The 18,017-nt window shown below is 39.6% G+C and overlaps 1 protein-coding gene across 2 annotated transcripts in view; it reads left to right on the top strand.

The window, feature by feature from the left end:
* PIK3C3 (phosphatidylinositol 3-kinase catalytic subunit type 3) overlaps positions 1-4,099 on the top strand; it is a 70,069-nt gene extending 65,970 nt beyond the window's left edge. For both annotated transcript variants that reach the window (XR_013179744.1, XM_054652246.2), the window contains one exon: positions 3,391-4,099. Coding sequence is in view for 1 of the 2 variants with exons in the window: in XM_054652246.2 (XP_054508221.2) it covers positions 3,391-3,405 (15 nt within the window). In the remaining variant the exon portion in view is untranslated. The remainder of the gene's footprint in view (positions 1-3,390) is intronic.
* Positions 4,100-18,017: the final 13,918 nt, after the last annotated feature.

Consider the following 18,017-nt stretch of genomic DNA (forward strand, 5'->3'; position numbering starts at 1 on the left):
CCTCTGCTCTGCTCCGCTGAGACCCACCTGGAGCACTGCATCCAGCCCTGGGCTCCCAGCACAGGAGGGACAGGGACCTGCTGGAGAAGGTCCAGAGCACTTCAAAAGTTACCAGAGGGCTGGAGCACCTCTGTTAGGGAGACAGTCTGAGAGAGCTGGGATTGTTCAGACTGGAACAGAGGAGGGTCCAGGAAGACCTTACAGCAGCCTTCTTCCTGATGGTTTGGGTTGACAATAGATTATTGCCTCTGTTATTTTTGTTATTACAATATTCCTTCTATGAAGAATGAAGTGTTTAACCCAACATCTTTTACTTTGTGCTGTGTTACTGCAATACACACTAGGAGAATAAAATACTTGATTCCCATGTTAAATAAAACTGTGTTTACAAAAGCATTTCTGCTTTGAATTTCCAATTCTTTTTTTTTTCCCTTAAAACCATCTGACATTTAGTTTGTTTATTGTGGATTTAAGATATTACACTATTTTCCTTAAGTATTAGACCACGACAAGAAATGGAATTAGGAGAAAAAATTAAACTGCTCTGAAAAGCCAGTCATTATCCTGATTTTTAATTGATTTTTTTCTTCAAAAGGCTAGTCAAATTCTGATATGAACTGTGGAGAACTATTCTTATGGTTATCCATTTTGCTAAAAAGCATCTGTTCTTCAAACTTAGTTTTTATTTTGAAGAATTGCACTGTAGTGCAGGATGAGAAGAAATAATGTAATTTCCATTTATGTATATATTTAATTAAGGTGATGTTTTATGAGATGTGAAAGAAGGAAGTGTAATTATATGGAAATGATGCAAAATTTGTTGTCATTCATTATGGATTACTTTGAACTTTAGGTGGAGAATGAGAATTTCATAAGGCAAAGTGAAAAATGCCTGGCATCTGCCTTGGGGTTCAAATAAAATAAAAAAAAGCTATTAGAAATATTCAAGTTTGAAGGTTTAAGTTTGTCCAGTATGTGTGTAGACCTTTCTTTTCATAACATACTGACAGTCACTTTTTTTTAAGACATGCCTTTTTACTTCATTGGCCTTAGGTGACTGCCACACTCTCCCAGATAATTGTTACTGCATTTGTGAAAGTGTATTACAGGTTTGATTCGGGTGACCTTTTCTTTTTCCATTCAGGCTTGTTTTTGCTTGATCTTTCTTCAGTTCTTAGCCCTGCTTTTAAAATCACAGGACAGATTTGTTCAGAATATTTAAAAGTACCCAAGAATGTTATTCCAGGTTTCTGTGGGATGGGGCTCTGAGCAACCTGGTCTAGTGGAGGGTCTCCCTGCCTATGGAAGAGGGTCTGGGATTAGTGGATCTTTAAGGCCCCTTCCAACCAAACCATTCTGTGACTCTGCCTCCCAGGAATGGTGTTCCATGCAAAAAACTGATCAACATTCCAGCAGGCACTGATTGCTTCTTCCATTCATATTTTTGGGTGTTAATGTACAAGCCCACTGGTGTATTTTACTTTGGACACCAAATAAGCAGATGTGACAGCCACTAATGTAGGTCTGATATAGTTATCTTATTTTGTGGTTTTTACCTCTCCAGCTGGCCCATGCTGAATTTCATCACAGAGGTATTTTCCTGAGGCTCTGTGCAATCTTTGTGCACTGCTGCAGAGTGTGCAAACTGTGTGCTTTTAGGTTCCCTTTCTGCTTCGGGCATCTGGTGCCTAGAATGAAAAACAAGTGTCTTGATTTGCAAGTGCTACAGGCATCTCATGACTCCGTGTTTTGGAGTTCCAGTTACTGCCTTTATTCACACTCTAAAAAATTTAGGCTTGCAGGCTTTCTCCTGCAAAGATACTGGATTGCAAGTGTGAGGAGAATGCAAAAAGAATAGACAAAGATTAATCAGCAGTTGACAAGTCTTAAGAATCTATGGTTTATTAATGTATTTTTTTTAATACTTCAAAAAAAACCTGATGAAAAGTAAGTGTAATTAATGTCTATTCTCTATATTATGGGTGAAATGGGAGGCTTCTTAGCGATATTTATTACTTCATCAGTCAAAATCATTACCTTTCCTTTTTGTCTGAGGCAGTCTTAAGAATTTGCTGCTGTAGTCTTGATGGAGTCTGCAAATCGTTAAACAAATGAACAATTAATGGGTCGTGAATTTGCCGTAAAGGGATCATCTTACTGAATGGCCAATTGAAGCTTTCGTTCCTTCATCTGTAATTCTGCATGGAATTGCCAGTGGCCTTGTTCTTCATAGTATTATAAGTTGTCTGGAAAAATACCCCAATGCCACACAGGTGTTATGACACAAGTGTAAACAGCCTAATGCCACACAGTATTTCATTTCAAATGCTGTTCAACACATTTTTTGTTTATCAGTAGATATTTATTCTTTTACTGCCTTCAGAATAGGCCTGTGAGGAATCTGCACAGTCTACTGCAGCACTTAAGAGCTTTTTAACAAGTCTGGTTATTATAGTAACCATGGTGTTTCAGTGTTCTATATGTCACTCTGCATTAAGTAAAGCTCTTGGATAAAGTAGTCTGGATGTTTTGGAAGCAGCTCAGTATTATTCTTTTATAACAATATTCTAAATTGCATTCAGTTTACAGGTGTGTTATGAAGCCTTTAGTTTAATTTCTAATGTGTCTCTAATCTGTTATTTTATCAGATATTTTACAGACCTCTTCATGCACTGCCTGTCTCCTTAATGGTTATAAAAAAAAGTTGTCTCAAAAGTAAATAAATTCAGCATTTAGAATAAGCTAATGGTGTTGTACAATAGTTCTCAAGAGGATGAAAAGGTGCATACTAATTTTAGTTTACACTAATGAAGACTGGATAGCCATTTCTCCCTGGAGCGTCATTTTCATTTTAGCAACATTATTTATTTCTGCAGAGGAAGGAAACAATCTACAGTTGAAGTGTCTAGTTTCACCTTTTATTTCCCTTGCAAATTTACAAATCAAGTCAGTTGTATTCAGGGCTGAAATGGTAAGCAGTGATTAGAAAAGTGAAAGCTTGTGGGATACAGGGTGTCTCACCTGAACTGTAGTGGTACAACTTCTACAACTGTAGAAGTTCCATGGATTTAGAGTATCTTCAGGCAGTGCTTCTGCATCAGAGAATGCAGGCACCTCAGCACAGGGCTTCTGTTTTTCTTTCTACTGGATGTAAAGATTAGATAGGGAATGTCTACCAGCAGGACTGTGTATATTGGATAAAATAATTTGTCAAGGGGTATATAAAGTTGGCTTCTGCTTTTTCCCTTAAAAGGTTGTGAAAATCATCTACCCTTACATATTTCACCATGTTTTTAAACACAGAGTTCAATTTGTGCATAGCATTTGTTCTTAGAGAGTAAAGCAGATTGAGTAATCTCTGTGCTGTTGTGTTTTTTTCTTTTCTTTCAGTATTGGAGAAAATAAGCATTTTGCCTGCTCATGGTGGAAACAAGCAAATGCTCAAAACAGGGAATTTCTCAAGCCCTTGTGGACTTTAACAAACAGTTTTGGAAGCAAAAGCTGCAGATTTAATAGTGTGAAGAACTGAGAACTCAGAAGGTAGAGAAGCTTTTTTGAATCTCTGTTCATTAAAGGTTTAAAACCAACCATTTTTTAAAGGAATATCATTGTTTGTACCATCCTTGGGAGCCTCAAAGGTTGAAGTAAGCAACTTCCTCTCAAGCCAAAGATAACTGGAAGAGTTGGATTTAATGATGAATTATTGTATGTGTTAATATATATTCTTATTTAAAAGCTAAAGCAGGGAAGCTACAGTTTCTCAGTGCAGGAAAACCCCTCAAAAAACTATGGTAATCCTCTCTCATCCCTTCCCACCCACTCTGTTCCTTGAATAAGTTTTAAATGTAATTCATATGATCCTTTATTTCCTGCCTTAGGCAATGTTATCATTTAGAATGGACAGTCATTTTGCCTGCTTACAAAGCGTTTTTAAGTACTGATAAGTTACCCCAGCTGTAGGCAGCCAATTGAATGATTGCTAACAGGCTTAGCAATGGGAATGCACAGTGAGCAGTTCAGTATTTCACGCTTTAACTCTAAATGTTTTCTGTACAGTGATTATATATTCTTCACTCTAATAAAAACATTTGTTGTTGCAGTCTTGAGGTGTTCTATTTTTTCTTTTTAATCTCACTTGCTGAGACATGGCACACTAGAGGATTATGTTTGTAACTACTGTCTTTTTGCAAGGATTTTCACTTCTCAGTTTACTTGATGCTGGAATAACACCACTCATGAAATTACTTTTGTGCCACATGTTGAGTTCATAATGAATCTGGTTTGTATGATCAATAATGTAATTAGCTCTTCATAAATGCGTGGCTCTCTTCAAAAGGTGCTCTAATAGTCCTGTATTTTTTTAAATAACATTTTAAGTCAGGAAGAAATCCTTCCCAATTACAAAGATAAGAGGGACCTATTTGAATGTGAATCTGACTGGTATTTGTGAATCAGTTTTGCTTTGTGCTGTTGTCCCTTTTTTCTCCTGTATGTATGACTTAAGAACTGCATTACCCTAGTTGCTTGGTGCTCATGTTGTTTAGGAACACACAGTGCCACAGAGGAGCCATCATATTTTTAGCCCCTCTTAACTTTAGCTCACTCATCTTTGGAGAAGTAGTAGTGATCATTTTCTTGTGGTTTGTTTTTTTTTTCTGTCAGACTTATATGTTCCTCATCTGCCTCTGTTTCTCATGAACTTGTTCTATGTACAGTGCTTTGTGGCACTTTCCAGGTATAATTCTGAGAGCCTGGACTTCTCAGATGTTTAGAGAGAATTCTGTAAAAAAAATTGGCCCTTTTTGTTCTTTTAATACATTTCTAATGTGCATCCTGCGTGCTCAGACAACTTCTGATCTTTATGAAGCAGCCACACTTCATTTGACGTGAATTCTTGTCTCTGACCCCAGCCCTTTCAACTGTACATATTGTAGGATTTTTCATCTCTTTCTTTTGAAGAAAACTTCCTGCTCTTCCTGCTCAAGTCTAATTATGAAGGATATGGGCATGACCCAGTGTGTAGCAGTTGACCAGACAGGTCAAGGTTGTCTCCTTATTAAAACCCAAAAGACATCATCAACTCGATCCTATAGCACATTTTTACTTTGCAGAGATGTTTATAAACTGTTAAATATTGACCTTTATAAATGCATGGTTGTTCACTATGTCTTGTGTTTTAGAATTAGCCTGTTCATATGCTGGACTATGCAACAGCCTATTAAAACTGTACTCTTAAGTTATAAATATTAGCATGTGAACCCAAGTGGAATGTGATTACAGTAGAAAAGGCTTAGGAAGAGCTAGACTTCACTGTACTTCCCTGTCCACTTTTTAAATGGAGAATATCAGGCACAGAAGCAGAAAAGCTTGCCTGAATCAGTGGAAAATAGTCCAACCAGTGTGTTCATCTGTGTTTCTGCATGTGGAGTGACTCTGCATATATTTTCAGTGTATTTTCCAAAGAATTTTGTAAAACGGTGAGCACTGACAAACCAACTGGATATGTCTCCCATCCAGCTAGTGGCTTTTTTAAGCTGATATGCCTATTCTGTTCCTAGCTCTTTCAAATCCTTATAGAATGAAGAACAGGACAACACTGAGGCTGCTACAACAAACTAGATGCAAGTAGATTTGTACTTTAAACCTTGTCTTCTAAATACCAAGTATTGTTGAAAATCGAAAAATATCAATAGGTTTTTTTAATATAGTCTTATATAAAGTTCTGACTCTGTTTTGTAAAATCTGATGGCTCTTAGCACCTCATGTGGCATAATTTATTTAAAATAAAACAGACAGTTGAAAAGAAGAAAACCAAACAAGCTGGGTTGCTGAGGGGATATAAGTTAATCTGTTTTAAATAAAATATTTTTTGGTTTTTGGTATGTTACCAAAATATTTGATTTACTGGAGTTAATATGTATAATAAGTTATCTATCATGGCTTGATATCACTGTATAATACCATGAGTCTATTATGTGTCTGTTGTCTCTAATAAATTCTGAATCCCTTGAATAACTACATAAAATTCTGTCTTGAGGAGTACAATTCTTAAAGGTGAAATCCTTTGTATATTTCAGAAAGATAGAAGCCTAGTCAGGTGAAGGTACCAATGTGAATGTCAGACACTGCACTTTTATTTTTGTGAGTGCATAAATGGGGTAGGCACACACACAGCACACAGCTCTGCATGGAGTGAGGCAGTGAGCTCCATCCTGTGTTCTGAGGCATGGAAACCAGGCTGTACCAGGTGTGCCACAGAGTAACTTGTCAAAAGTCACCCTCTTAAGTCCCTCCAGGAAGCATTACAGAGCAAAAGAAATAAAACAGTCATTAATTTTGCCATGGACTTATTTTGACCAGCAGTTGTATTTTATATAACTTGAGATAAAAAGTACAATAAAATTACCCTTGTGGGTTCTTTATTTGCCTTTCAGCATTCATCTTGGTCTCATACTGATCTTTTTTCTCACAGAATCTGTAGGGGTTCTTTGGGATTGAGGGTGGGAGAAGCAAATAAAATAACTTCATTTTTCCTTCCCTACTGTAGACTGTCCTGAGTTGTTTTCATCTGCCAGTGCATCAGGAGCAGAAAGTGCCACAGTAGGCTTTTCTTTTGAGGGTAAAGAAGCAATAATTTCCAAAGTAGGATTTCTGGGGAAGGCGGGGTAGAGGATTGAGAAAGATGTGAATGTGCTCTGTGCTTTTAATACAAAAGACCTCTACTTTTGGCAAGAAACTTCCCTGTTCTTACAGACAGTTTTCTGGTATTGTTGTTCTTGTGCAATTTAAAATAAAAAGTGCTTTTGCAAGGCTTTATAGGAATAATGACTTTGGAAAAGGGAAGAAAGAACAGCGAATGGGAATTATAACACCCCCTTGCAGAGTGGGGATAGCAGAAAGAGAGGCAGTCTAAATGGCCTGCCTTTTGTAGTCAGGAGAGGTTTTACTCACAAGACCTGGTATCATCAGCAGATGGTAAAATACTGTGGTTATTATGAAGTATCTGAAGCGCCTACATTTTAGGAGTCTTAAGGGAGTCATTGAAAACAGATTGCAGGTGGATTGTGTTAAAATAGATTTTTGTAACCTCTTCAGCTGATGTGATGATTCTTTGTAATAGTGAGGCTACTCAAAGTGTGATATTGGTGCCCTCCTGCCCTTCTGTCATTTAGATTGGACCCTTCAAGGGTGAAAGAAATTTCATTTTGGAGGATAAAATGCCCAATCCCAGTTGCTTCCTGAGTATTAACAGTGAAGTGGTTCACCTGCCTGGGTTCAAACCTGAAACAGGGAGAACACTGCTTGGGGAAGAATCCATAGCTCATCTACACACAGGCATTAATCACTTCAGCTGTGTGTGGGACAGTCCTTTCCAAAGGGAATTAAGCTATACCCTGGGGAGGTACCTAAATTCCAGATAAAACACCTCTGCAATTAGTAGCTGTGCAAAACTTAACCATTTGCAATTCCTTCCCTTGATAGAAGAGTGTCCTCTTCAGTGGTGAGGGCTCAGAAGGTGGCAATTTACAAGGGTCAGTGTTCATAACCTGCAGTGTAGAAAAAGTGATGTGAAGGTGTGGCTGAGCCACTGTGGGTAGCTCTGGAATCCTTTCTTCCATGGTCAGGCAATTCACTTTGGTCCAGCTTGTTTGTCCTCACAGTGACAGTCAGATAATTCCACTTTCTTTCTCTTGCTCTGTGTTTAGACATTGATTGGATTATGTGACAGGTAAATCATAAAGATACACATCCCAAAGTGACAAACAAACTGCTTTGTCTCACTTCATCTATTAAGTGGGAAGGTAATTTGCCATTTTTTGGTGGGTCTTCTTTCACTGGACATCAGAATATAAAGGTAATTATAACCAAAGGGTTTTCTGTCTCATATCTAATTTAACATCTCTCACTGATTACAGACTTAAAAACTCACATTATTTAAAAAAAATAGTTTTGGGTTTTGGTTTTGTTTAAAGTTTAGTTTCTTGTGCAGACATGTATGAACAGTGTTCTAGCTGAGAAGATAGGAAGTAATTAGGTGGAATCTCTGCTTTTAACAAAGCATCTGCAAACTTCTCTTTGGACTTCAGGTGGAGTAACCTAAGTTCCATATCTGCATGCATATATAGAGAGATGGCTGTACATCTTGCCTACTGATGGTGTAGCATCTTGTCCTGTGTCCTCAGGGCGGGGACAGAGCTTTTTTTTTTTTTCCAGTAAATACTGAATTGTTTTTTGTGGTTTTTTTCCTCTTATCTGATGATGTCAGTTGTACTCAGTGCATTCAGCTGTCCTGACATTTTTCTAATGCTGTATTTTCATTAATTGACATACAAGTGAGAGATTTCTGATGAAAGCACAGCTGGTCTAGTAGCAGTGTCTATTCCCTGAAGTGGGCAGCTTCCATTTCAGCTTAAACTTGGAATTTTTCTCTCTTTGTCTGTCCCTGCTGGGAGCCATTCTTATGTAGATAATGTCCCCGATCCTGCTGTGACAGACTCAGATGCTGAGATTTCTGACCCCAGGGCAGTGAAGGGGAGACAGTGGTGCCCTGATGGTTGTCTAAGTCATTCACCAACCTCAGGGATGAGGACATCGCTGGCATGACAAGAAGCTCTTTAAAGGAATTATTCAGGTGAGGTCTCTGGTCAGGTTCTCTTTTTCCAAGGGAAAGCACAGCTGCAAACCTTGGGACAGTGAATGAGGTTGTCTTAAAAGCAAACTACATGGCAGAGACCTGCAAGACCTGTTCTTGTTGAAATCCTGAATATGGGAAAAAAATGTGTTTATATAGTTTAGAGATGTTTTGCATAGTTAATCCACAAAGTTTACAAAAACCTGTAGGTGGTACATTTTCAAGGATATTGGGCCATACTGCATTTATCTTTTTCAAGGTGCAATGTGCCAGTAACAAGGTGCTGTGTGGCATCTTACTCCAAACGAGGAGATGACAGGTCTCAGCTCCTCTGCTTCTAACTTGACAAATGCTACTTTTGAAACGAGAACTGAGAGGCTCTGTGCCACAATCATGGCATGTTATCCATTGGCCTTGAAGATTTTTTTGCTTCTTGAACTTGCATCTCCCTCCCAGCTCTGTAAACTCAGTGGTGCAGAACCCATTCTTAACTTGTCATGCACAAAAAGTACCACAGCTTGGGGCTTTAATTTGAGGTGGATTTGGGAAGTGCCATTATAACTTGCCAAATAGCTGTGTGTTTTGATTGCACTTTGTGTTCAGACTTGGTTCACTGGCTTTTGTTTCTTCCATACCTTAAAGCTCAAAGGTGGCTGAAGAAATGTATCTGCTGGAGCCCCTGGTCCTGTCAAACAGTGTTCTGGCAGTTCCCTCCACCCTTCTGTCTTGGAAAGCTCTAGTAAAAATATGGAAAATTAATGTTTCTGTGCTTTCATTAATTAATTAATCCTACAGTACTGTACATACACAGGTAAAATTGAACTGAAATACAGCAGTTTTTCAGCTTAAGCAAGCAATAGCCACAAGACACACTGTGTCAGGCCTTTTGATCAGTGTCCATGTTTCCTGCATCTCTGTTGTCCAGTTTAGTGTGTACCTGATCCTGATTTAGTATTTTGTAACAGATAAATTATTTCATTCAGTGAAGAGATACAGCCAGAAGAACAGCTAATAGCTGTATGATTTTTTTTTCTCATTTATCACCACATGGGATGCAAATGGAGCTGTACAAGAACAACTGAGAAAATTACGTGTCCCAAGGATTATTTTCTTGTTTACAGTTTCAGACGTATAAATGAGCAAGAACAACTCATTTAAAACTTGGAAATCAGCATAAATCAGGATGCTACAGCTCAATCTTACATCTCTATTATGTGTGTATACAAAAGGCTTGCTTAGCATATGCTTTTCCACTATTTCATTATTTGGTTGTCCATGTGTATGTCCCTGGTCATGTACCTACTAATGTTCCTCAATAGTTTTAGTGCTGAGCCTTCTGCTCAGTCATAAAGGTTGTTGATTTTGTTGCTCATACTGAGTTCTATTGTAGCCATTGCCATTTTTCAGTCCTGGGTTGGGTCTGGGGCAAAAGCAAGCACAGCTGTGGGTTACCAGCTGTCCTGAGTTTTGTGACTGCAGTGTCAGTCTTGAATTTAGGCTCTCTCTGAAGATGCAGTCACTGAATGCTTGAATTCAGTTGCACAAAATACTGTAATGCAGGAGCATTAAGGAGGAATCTGGGGCCAGTGCAGTTGCTACCATACTGACACAGATTTGGGGCAATTACCCCTATTTTAATTGTACTAGATTAAAGCTGCCAGATGCATGAATGTTGTGATCCTGTATGTTTCAGTAGCTACAGGATCCTGTTCAATTCTTCACTACCTTTGGATAGCTGCTCAAGAGTCTCTTCTTCCCATTTGCCTTGCCAGACTAGCAGGTAAGGATCACCATCCTTAGCTTTTTATTTGGATCATGGATTATGATTTCTAAAGGAAATTTGTTCAAGATAGGTCCTGCATTTAAGCACTATCCTTCCTGGACTCTAGGTATTGCACTATGGGAGCATGGATATATTCATGTTTTCCATGTTGTTTTTATCACCCCACCATGGCAGTCTTGGCTACCTCAAGCCATTTGAAATGGCCCTGTGTGCTTCATTTTAGCCAAACTGGATCAACTGCTTTAGTACGGGCTGATTCTGAAATTACTAAATCCCACTGACTGACAATGCTGAATAGATTTCCATGGACCATGCTGGGAACTTGATGCAGGTATTTGTATGAAGCCAAAATACGTGTGACTGTTCTGCTTTCCTGCCAGTACTGGCATGTTCCTTGCCCGAACCAAACAGAGGGTGTTCCTAACTGGACATCTCAGCCATGGGAGGTTTTGAGAATTTTAAGAGTCAGGTCCTCCTAGTTGTCAGCAGAGAGGCTCAAGGCATTGGGCCATTTCCATCTCTAAAGGAGGTCACAGCCATGGGCACGCAGACTCTGAGCAGTGGAATTCACTGTGAGTGTGGATTAGGTGTACATCCAGGCTTTAACTTGTTTGACTCTATAGTCACACACTGTTGTATTGTGTTTTTATTGTTCCGTTTCTGTAATGGTTTGATCTATGTACCCCCATTCTCCCCAGATGGTTTGCCCCGAGTTGTTTCCCTTGTCCCCCATGTCAATCTTCTAATTCTGCTGACTCATTCCCCAATCTCCTCCCGGCACCCCTGTCAATCACTCGGCCTCCCATCCCCTCTTTCTAGAACCTTCCAGCAGGGGCACCAAGTGATTGGTCAGAGGTTGGGGCCCTCCCTCACAGTTTTCCCCAATTTGTTGCCCCTCCCTGTCTATCTCCCCAGTTTCCACACCCCCAGTTCTTCCCTTTGGTTGTTCCATGAATCCCTCCCTTCTTTCCACCCCCCCTTTATAACCTGTTCCAAGAGCTCAGTCTGGGCTCTTCGCAGCTGGTTTCTCTGAGGCACGGAGCTCCCCTTGAGCTCCCAATAAACTTTGGACTTAACCCCTACGAAGAGTCAGCTCCTAACTCCTCCACCATTGTCAGCCAGGGCCTCCTCTGCATTAGGGCTCACAACCCCAGCTGCCCTCCTGTACCCCCTGGGCACGGGAGAGTGTTGTTATGAACAAGTTCATAAGTTAATACAATTAGAGATGTTAATGTTAATCTGAAATTGTAGTAAGTTCATTGTGTTAACTAAATAGTTGTTCAATGTTAAACCTTTAAGTTGTCCCCACTGTTAATCCCCTTACCTTACCGATACCCTTGTTGCATCTGTCGGGTACTGCCTCCGCTGCTCTCCAAAATGGCGCCAGGAAACATCCCCGGGAAATACGCAAATTAAGAGACCTTCAAGAAAATCCAACCAAAGACCCTAAAGACTATGAGCTAGCCAAAGATTTAAGGAACTAAGCAACAGGTCCTATTAGCGTAAAGTTCTCCTACTCCACCAGCAAGGTTTTAGATGACCTGACTAGACTAGAACTGACTAGAACTGGGTCAGAATGGGGACCCTAGACGATGAGCCAAAAAAGGTGAATTCCTAGGCACACCAGGAAGCCCCAGTTCTAAGCAAAACTGTCTGCCTCCTCCTCCTCTGCGTCCCCAAAGGCAGCAGTGGCGGTGTGCACAACCCCTCGGGCCCCCACCCAGAGCTGATCACTCAGTAAAGGCATCCAAAAGGAGCTGGTGTCAGCTCACAGTGTCAGCCGCAGTCTGCCATGTCGGGGCTGGTCGGGCAGTGACCGGACGGTCACAAAGAGGACACGGCGACAACACACACACTTTCCAAGAGGACTCAGAGGTACAGGAATATTCAGGGAAAGGGTTAATCCTGTCACATTTTCATCCAGTTTGTTCCCTTTGTTTCCGTAAGCCTGAAAGATCTTTGTTTCCTTGGGCCCATCTTCACCAGAAATTGAGACCTTCACATACCACAAAGTATAAGGAGTACAAGCCCCATCACTGAGCACTGTGATATTTTTCCCATACTCAAATGCCTGTGGATGGGGCTTGGAGCAACCTGGGCTAGTGAAAAATGTCCCTGCCCATGGCAGGGGGTTGAAAAGAGATGGTCTTTAAGGTTCCTTCCAAGCCAAACCATTCTGTGATTCTCTGAGAGCTATAACGAGCAGTCTTCCCCCAGAACCACAGGAGATAGTCGTGTCCCAAGAAGACAGAACTGCTTTTCCCTAAACTTATTAATGGATGATGTTGCAGCAGAGAGCACCATGTTCTAGAAACACCAACTTCTCAGAAGCTGGAGCAGAGTCAAGTGTACTTCACACAACTGGGCACATCAACCATGCCTAAAATCACAGAGGAGATAATTACATGGCCCCAGAAAATCAAGTAGCTGTTCCCTTATGCCCAGCTTGTGCTCTGAATCTTCCCATAGCATCCAGTTGCCACGATAGTTAGGCTTCAGATGTGCTTTCTCTGATCTCTCTTATTTACCTGTTTTCAGGTGTTTTGTGAAGCTTAAAATAGCAAATGTGTTCAGTTCCCGGTAGTGGAAAGATGCCAGATGAGGCCGAAATTATTAACTTTTCTATGGTAGAGATTTGCATGAATTATGTCAAATTAAACATGAATTTCTACTCATACTGCAGTTTTCAAATGTCTCTGGAGAATTTTATTGGTTATTCCCTTCATATTTTCTTTAATTCTATAAAATCCAGCATGACTGAGGATGAGAAGGAGGATTTTTTTTTCTTATTAATATTTATTTGAATCATTGAGGAAATGAGGTTTACTTGAATTTGAAATAATTATGGTGAATTCCTGCTGGCACACAAAAGGACAGACTTTATCTCAGTGAAGACTGTCCCAATGAAGACTTCATCTGCTCCATGGCTATCGCACCAGCTGTTTTCCATTTCACATATATGAAGAGTTTTGCCAGTCTCCTTTAAATCCTATATATCTAGCATCAGGTATCAAGTATCCAAGTGGTTCTTATTTCATCTGTTGCATCTGTGTTGTCTTCTCTTGACCTTTTAAATCTGCAAGCTCTTCTAAGCAAGGATCATATCATTACATTTGCATAGTGATTATTGCCAAAGGTCTGGAATCAATGAGGGTTCCTATAATATAAATAGTTATGGAAGAAATTAGCAATCCAAGCCCAAATGACAGGGCATTTGTAAATAACATAGCCATATCTTGATAATTAAATTAACTGTAAAATCAGAAGGAACACTGGATAGCTGCACAAACGCCTGTGAAGAAAATGTGTACTTGCACATTTTCATTTTGATCATCCTGAAAATACCAGAAAACAGAAACTAAAAACTTAAAGAAATTAAAATAATTAAAAACAAACAAATTTGTTTTCTAATTCACAGTGAGAAGAGTTGTCAACTATTGGTTTTAAACTAAACTGTGTAAGCACACAGAGAAATCTTTTTAGCTAGATTTCTACACTGCGCCAAATAACTTCTGATGGAGAACAAAACAGGTAATAAATATATTCAGAGACCTTAGCATAAGGTCTGCACAATATAGAGCTGGAAAGAGACATCCAAAAGTTAAGCCTGAAAAATGTTATTGTTAAGAGGGCAGTAATGCCTTCCTGTGACTGACTCCTCACCATAAAGGCACGTGCTGGATTGCAAAAACAGTTATCCAAGGTTTATTTGTAACAAAATGATGGAATGATAGAATAATTTGGGTTTAAATGGATGTTTACAGAGCATCCAGTTCCACACCCCCTGCCATGGGCAGGGACACTTTCCGCCAGATCAGGTTGCTCCAAGCCCCATCCAAGCTGGCCTGGGACACTCCCAGGGATGGAGCAGCCGCAGCTGCTCTGGCTGACCTGTGCCAGGGCCTCACCACCCTCATTGTAAAAAATTTCTTCCTAATATCTAGTCTAAATTTACCTTCTTTCAGCTTAAAAGCACTATCCCTTTTCCTATTGCTAGAGGTCTAATAAAAGTCTGTGCCCATCTTTTTTATAAGCACTCTGTAAGTTTTGAAAATCTGATCAGTGGAGTACCACCATCACCATAAGGAAAAACTGCTTTATGCAGGTCCAGCTGTTGAAATGCTTATTCAGATAAAGGATTTCAGAGTTCTAATACCCATAATATTTTAAAGAAAAATCTTTTCATGCTCAGTAGCAGTCACAGAGCAGTTGAACATCAGGATTTGTCAGAATTAGAGAACATACAGAGAACATCCTCATGCTGCTGCACGTGTGCATGTGCATCCACACACTGAATTCAAGGAAAGAAAAATGGGTGTCCCATTCCAAAACAGATTCCAAAATGGAATAGGAAGATGAGTAAAAAGCATAAGCAAGGGAAGAAAATGCCTCCTAACACAGGACCAACAGCTGGACCAGGAAGCTTCAGTCTAGGAAGGAGACGAATGAAGAAGGATGTGAAAGAATTCTTTAAAATCTGCAGTGCCAGATTTTGTACCCAGTACAACAAAGATAAAAACTTGCTGAGGAAGGGACTTAACTGTAAGGAGAGCCTGAGAGAGCTGGGGCTGCTCAGCCTAGAGAAGAGAAGGCACAGGGCTATCTTATCCACCTGTATGAACAGCCAGTGGGAAGGAATGAAGAGGAGGGTCAGACCTCCTCCATGGTGACCAGGGGCACGACAAGAGGTGTGGAGGTGGTCAGATATGGGGACAGGCTGCCCAGAGAAGCACTGAAATCTCCATCAGTGGATGTGCACAGAACCCAGCTGGACATATGCTCCAAGTGGCTCTGCTTCAGCAAAAGAGTTGGACAGGTGGTCTCAACAGGGTCTCTCTACCCTAAGCTATTCTGAAAATCCTGAGTTGTAAGTGAAAAAAAAGCAGTAAAGAAGAAATTACTGTACTTTTCTTAGTGAACAGATGGTATCAAAAGGAAATTAACAAGACAAAGGCTGGAAACAAATAAAAGAGCTTTTTACACAGTGCATAATTGAACTATGGAGCTCTTTATCATAGTGTTTGTGCTAAATAGCAATGCTAAATAGCAATTAGATAAATGCATGGAAGAAACATTCATCAAGGTCAGTTAAATAGAGTATTACCCAGAATTCCTTAATCTACAAGTCACTGGAAACTGAGAGAACAGACAGAAAAATATATTTATATTTATATTTATATTTATATTTATATTTATATTTATATTTATATTTATATTTATTATTCTTAACAATGGGGTCTCACTCTTCTTTTGACTTTTGTTACTTGTCACAGTTGAGGACACGACATGACAGCTGACCTTGCATAGCTGGTCCTGTGTTTAGAAATACAATGCATGTGCATTTTGTAATCCATTTCACTGCAAATGCTCTGAGGAAAAAAAAAAAAATTAAAAAAAAAAAATGAACTAGAGTTTGTCTCAGAAGAAGAAAATGTGCCTTAGAAGAGAAAGAAATTATTTGGATGGATAACAGGTTTGTTCAGCAAGAAAGTTCCATTATAATTTCTGCTTTTGATGACTGCCAAGGCTATTTAAAATTTTGATATTTCATATGTAATACAGGAAATTCCATAATGAAAACTATTCAAGCATAAGTGAATATTTAATACGCTTTTCAGAGGCTTGGTCTACTTCTAAAGTATAGAAGTTTAAATAAAATCACTTAAATGACTTAGGGAATTAAGAAGTCTATGATTTTTGCAAAACACAAGAGTCTATTAGGAGACTGAAGCTTTTCCTGTTTAAAAAAGCAAATCTTACAGTTTTAAGAAAATCCGAAGCATATGCTGAAGAAATGTTTTATCATAATTAATTTTTAGGCAAAATAGGGAAGAATTTGATTTGCATGAGCCAGAAGACGGGCTATCTCTGTAATGGACTACAATTGAGGAGACTGAATCTTAGGGTTTATCTTTAGCTTTGGTTATGTCAAAAAAACAAGTTAATAAGCAGCTACACCACTGGCTTGCAGCGCAGGGAAGAAAAAGTTTGGGTAAGAGTTTTCATATTTCCTTTCTGGCTGAAGACCTGTATGCTCAAACAGAGAAGAATAAGTGGATGTGACAGGATTTTGTGCAAAGATTCTGAACAAGGTTGAAAATGTTGAGAAATTGGACAGTGTGGAGATTAATTGAAGTCTGGGCAAGCAAGTTTTCTCTTGAAGATGAGAGCAGCTGAAGCTGCCTTTGAACAGATGTCGGTGGGACACTGTGATTAAATACATCTTGTTTTTAAAGCTCTGCTGGTCCCTGTGGAGCAGTGATTATGAACCAGATCAATTATGCTTCAGTATTCGTATTAAGGCTGAATTTTTTTCCTGCTGTTTCCTTCACTCCGAGTTTTTGGAATGAGATGGTAGAAAAGGAGGAACTCAGGTTACTAACTCAGAAAGGCTGAGAGTTTTGTTTGGGTAGGAAGAATCCCATGGAATATCCTATCTCTTTCTTCCTCTAAATTAGTTTCAAATATTCCAGCTTTAGGTTTTGGGGGTTTGGTTTTGTTTTCTTTCTTTACTTTTTTTTCCCCCCTGTATCTGCCCTGGGTCAGTACTGACTTCTGTGGCCAGCATCTGAGCCTGATCCATGCTGTGTTGTGAAGCTGTTGTGAGCTTCATCTGAAGAGCTGAACACAGCTGTAACTGTTCCAAGTCCCTTTGTCTGTACTTTGATTGCTTTGATAATGTTCTTCAGTTATATGTGATGATAATTAAAGAACATTTAAAGCATTGTACACAAAAGAAACATGTAACTGTGCTGGAAGTGGGATAAAAATTGTCTTTATTTAAATGCTGAGATAGTAGGAAAAGAAAAAGGAGGAAGCCATGTGCTTAAAACAGCTTTTAAGCAGAATTTGATGGTCTGCGGTGCTGACTTCATCCACTGAGCCAGAGCACTTTGACAAATCTTTCAGTCACTCTTTGACCCTAAAGTTTGTGCCTCGGGTTGAACATGGTATTATGCCTGTTTTGCTGGGTTTAAACACCACCAGCACTTAAATCAGGGCTCTGGGAGCAGGCGAGCCTCTCAGTTTGTGGCAGCCTCAATCTGATGGGTTTGATCTGAAGAAATATGAAACAAAGTCAAGAATCAGACATCACACAGACTTTAACCAGCCACGTTACAACAGCTGTCAGCTACTGATGAAAGTTTTCCAGAAGAAGGAGAGCCAAAGCCTGTGAGCTTCCTGGGCTCCAGGCTGACATCATTTCCCTGAGTACTGCTTCTTCCCACGGGCTGTGATTTCCCTGAGAAATCTCTGTACTGAGTGAAAGTTCCACCACACTCCAGGGACTAGAGCAAGGACATGGCCAGAACTTCTCTGCGCATAATCCCCCAAGCTGTTGGACTCCTCATTCATTAGAGCTCATAAAAGCAGCTAGTTTTGATGACTGATTGACAATAATTACCTCTAGGATATAATCCCTCCTGTCTCTGACTATTTAAGTACTCTTCTGAAAAGTTAAGTGAGAAAAAGAGGAAAAAATCCCTCTTGGAAACTGCTTCCACATCCACTATACTTAACCCATTGGCTGTTAATTATTCACTGTGTGTGAGCTCACATTGTACCTTGCAGAAAAGGCACCATTAAAGATGTTATAGACAG

This window comes from Agelaius phoeniceus, chromosome Z (genome assembly GCF_051311805.1).
Source record: "Agelaius phoeniceus isolate bAgePho1 chromosome Z, bAgePho1.hap1, whole genome shotgun sequence".
Lineage (NCBI taxonomy): Eukaryota > Metazoa > Chordata > Aves > Passeriformes > Icteridae > Agelaius > Agelaius phoeniceus.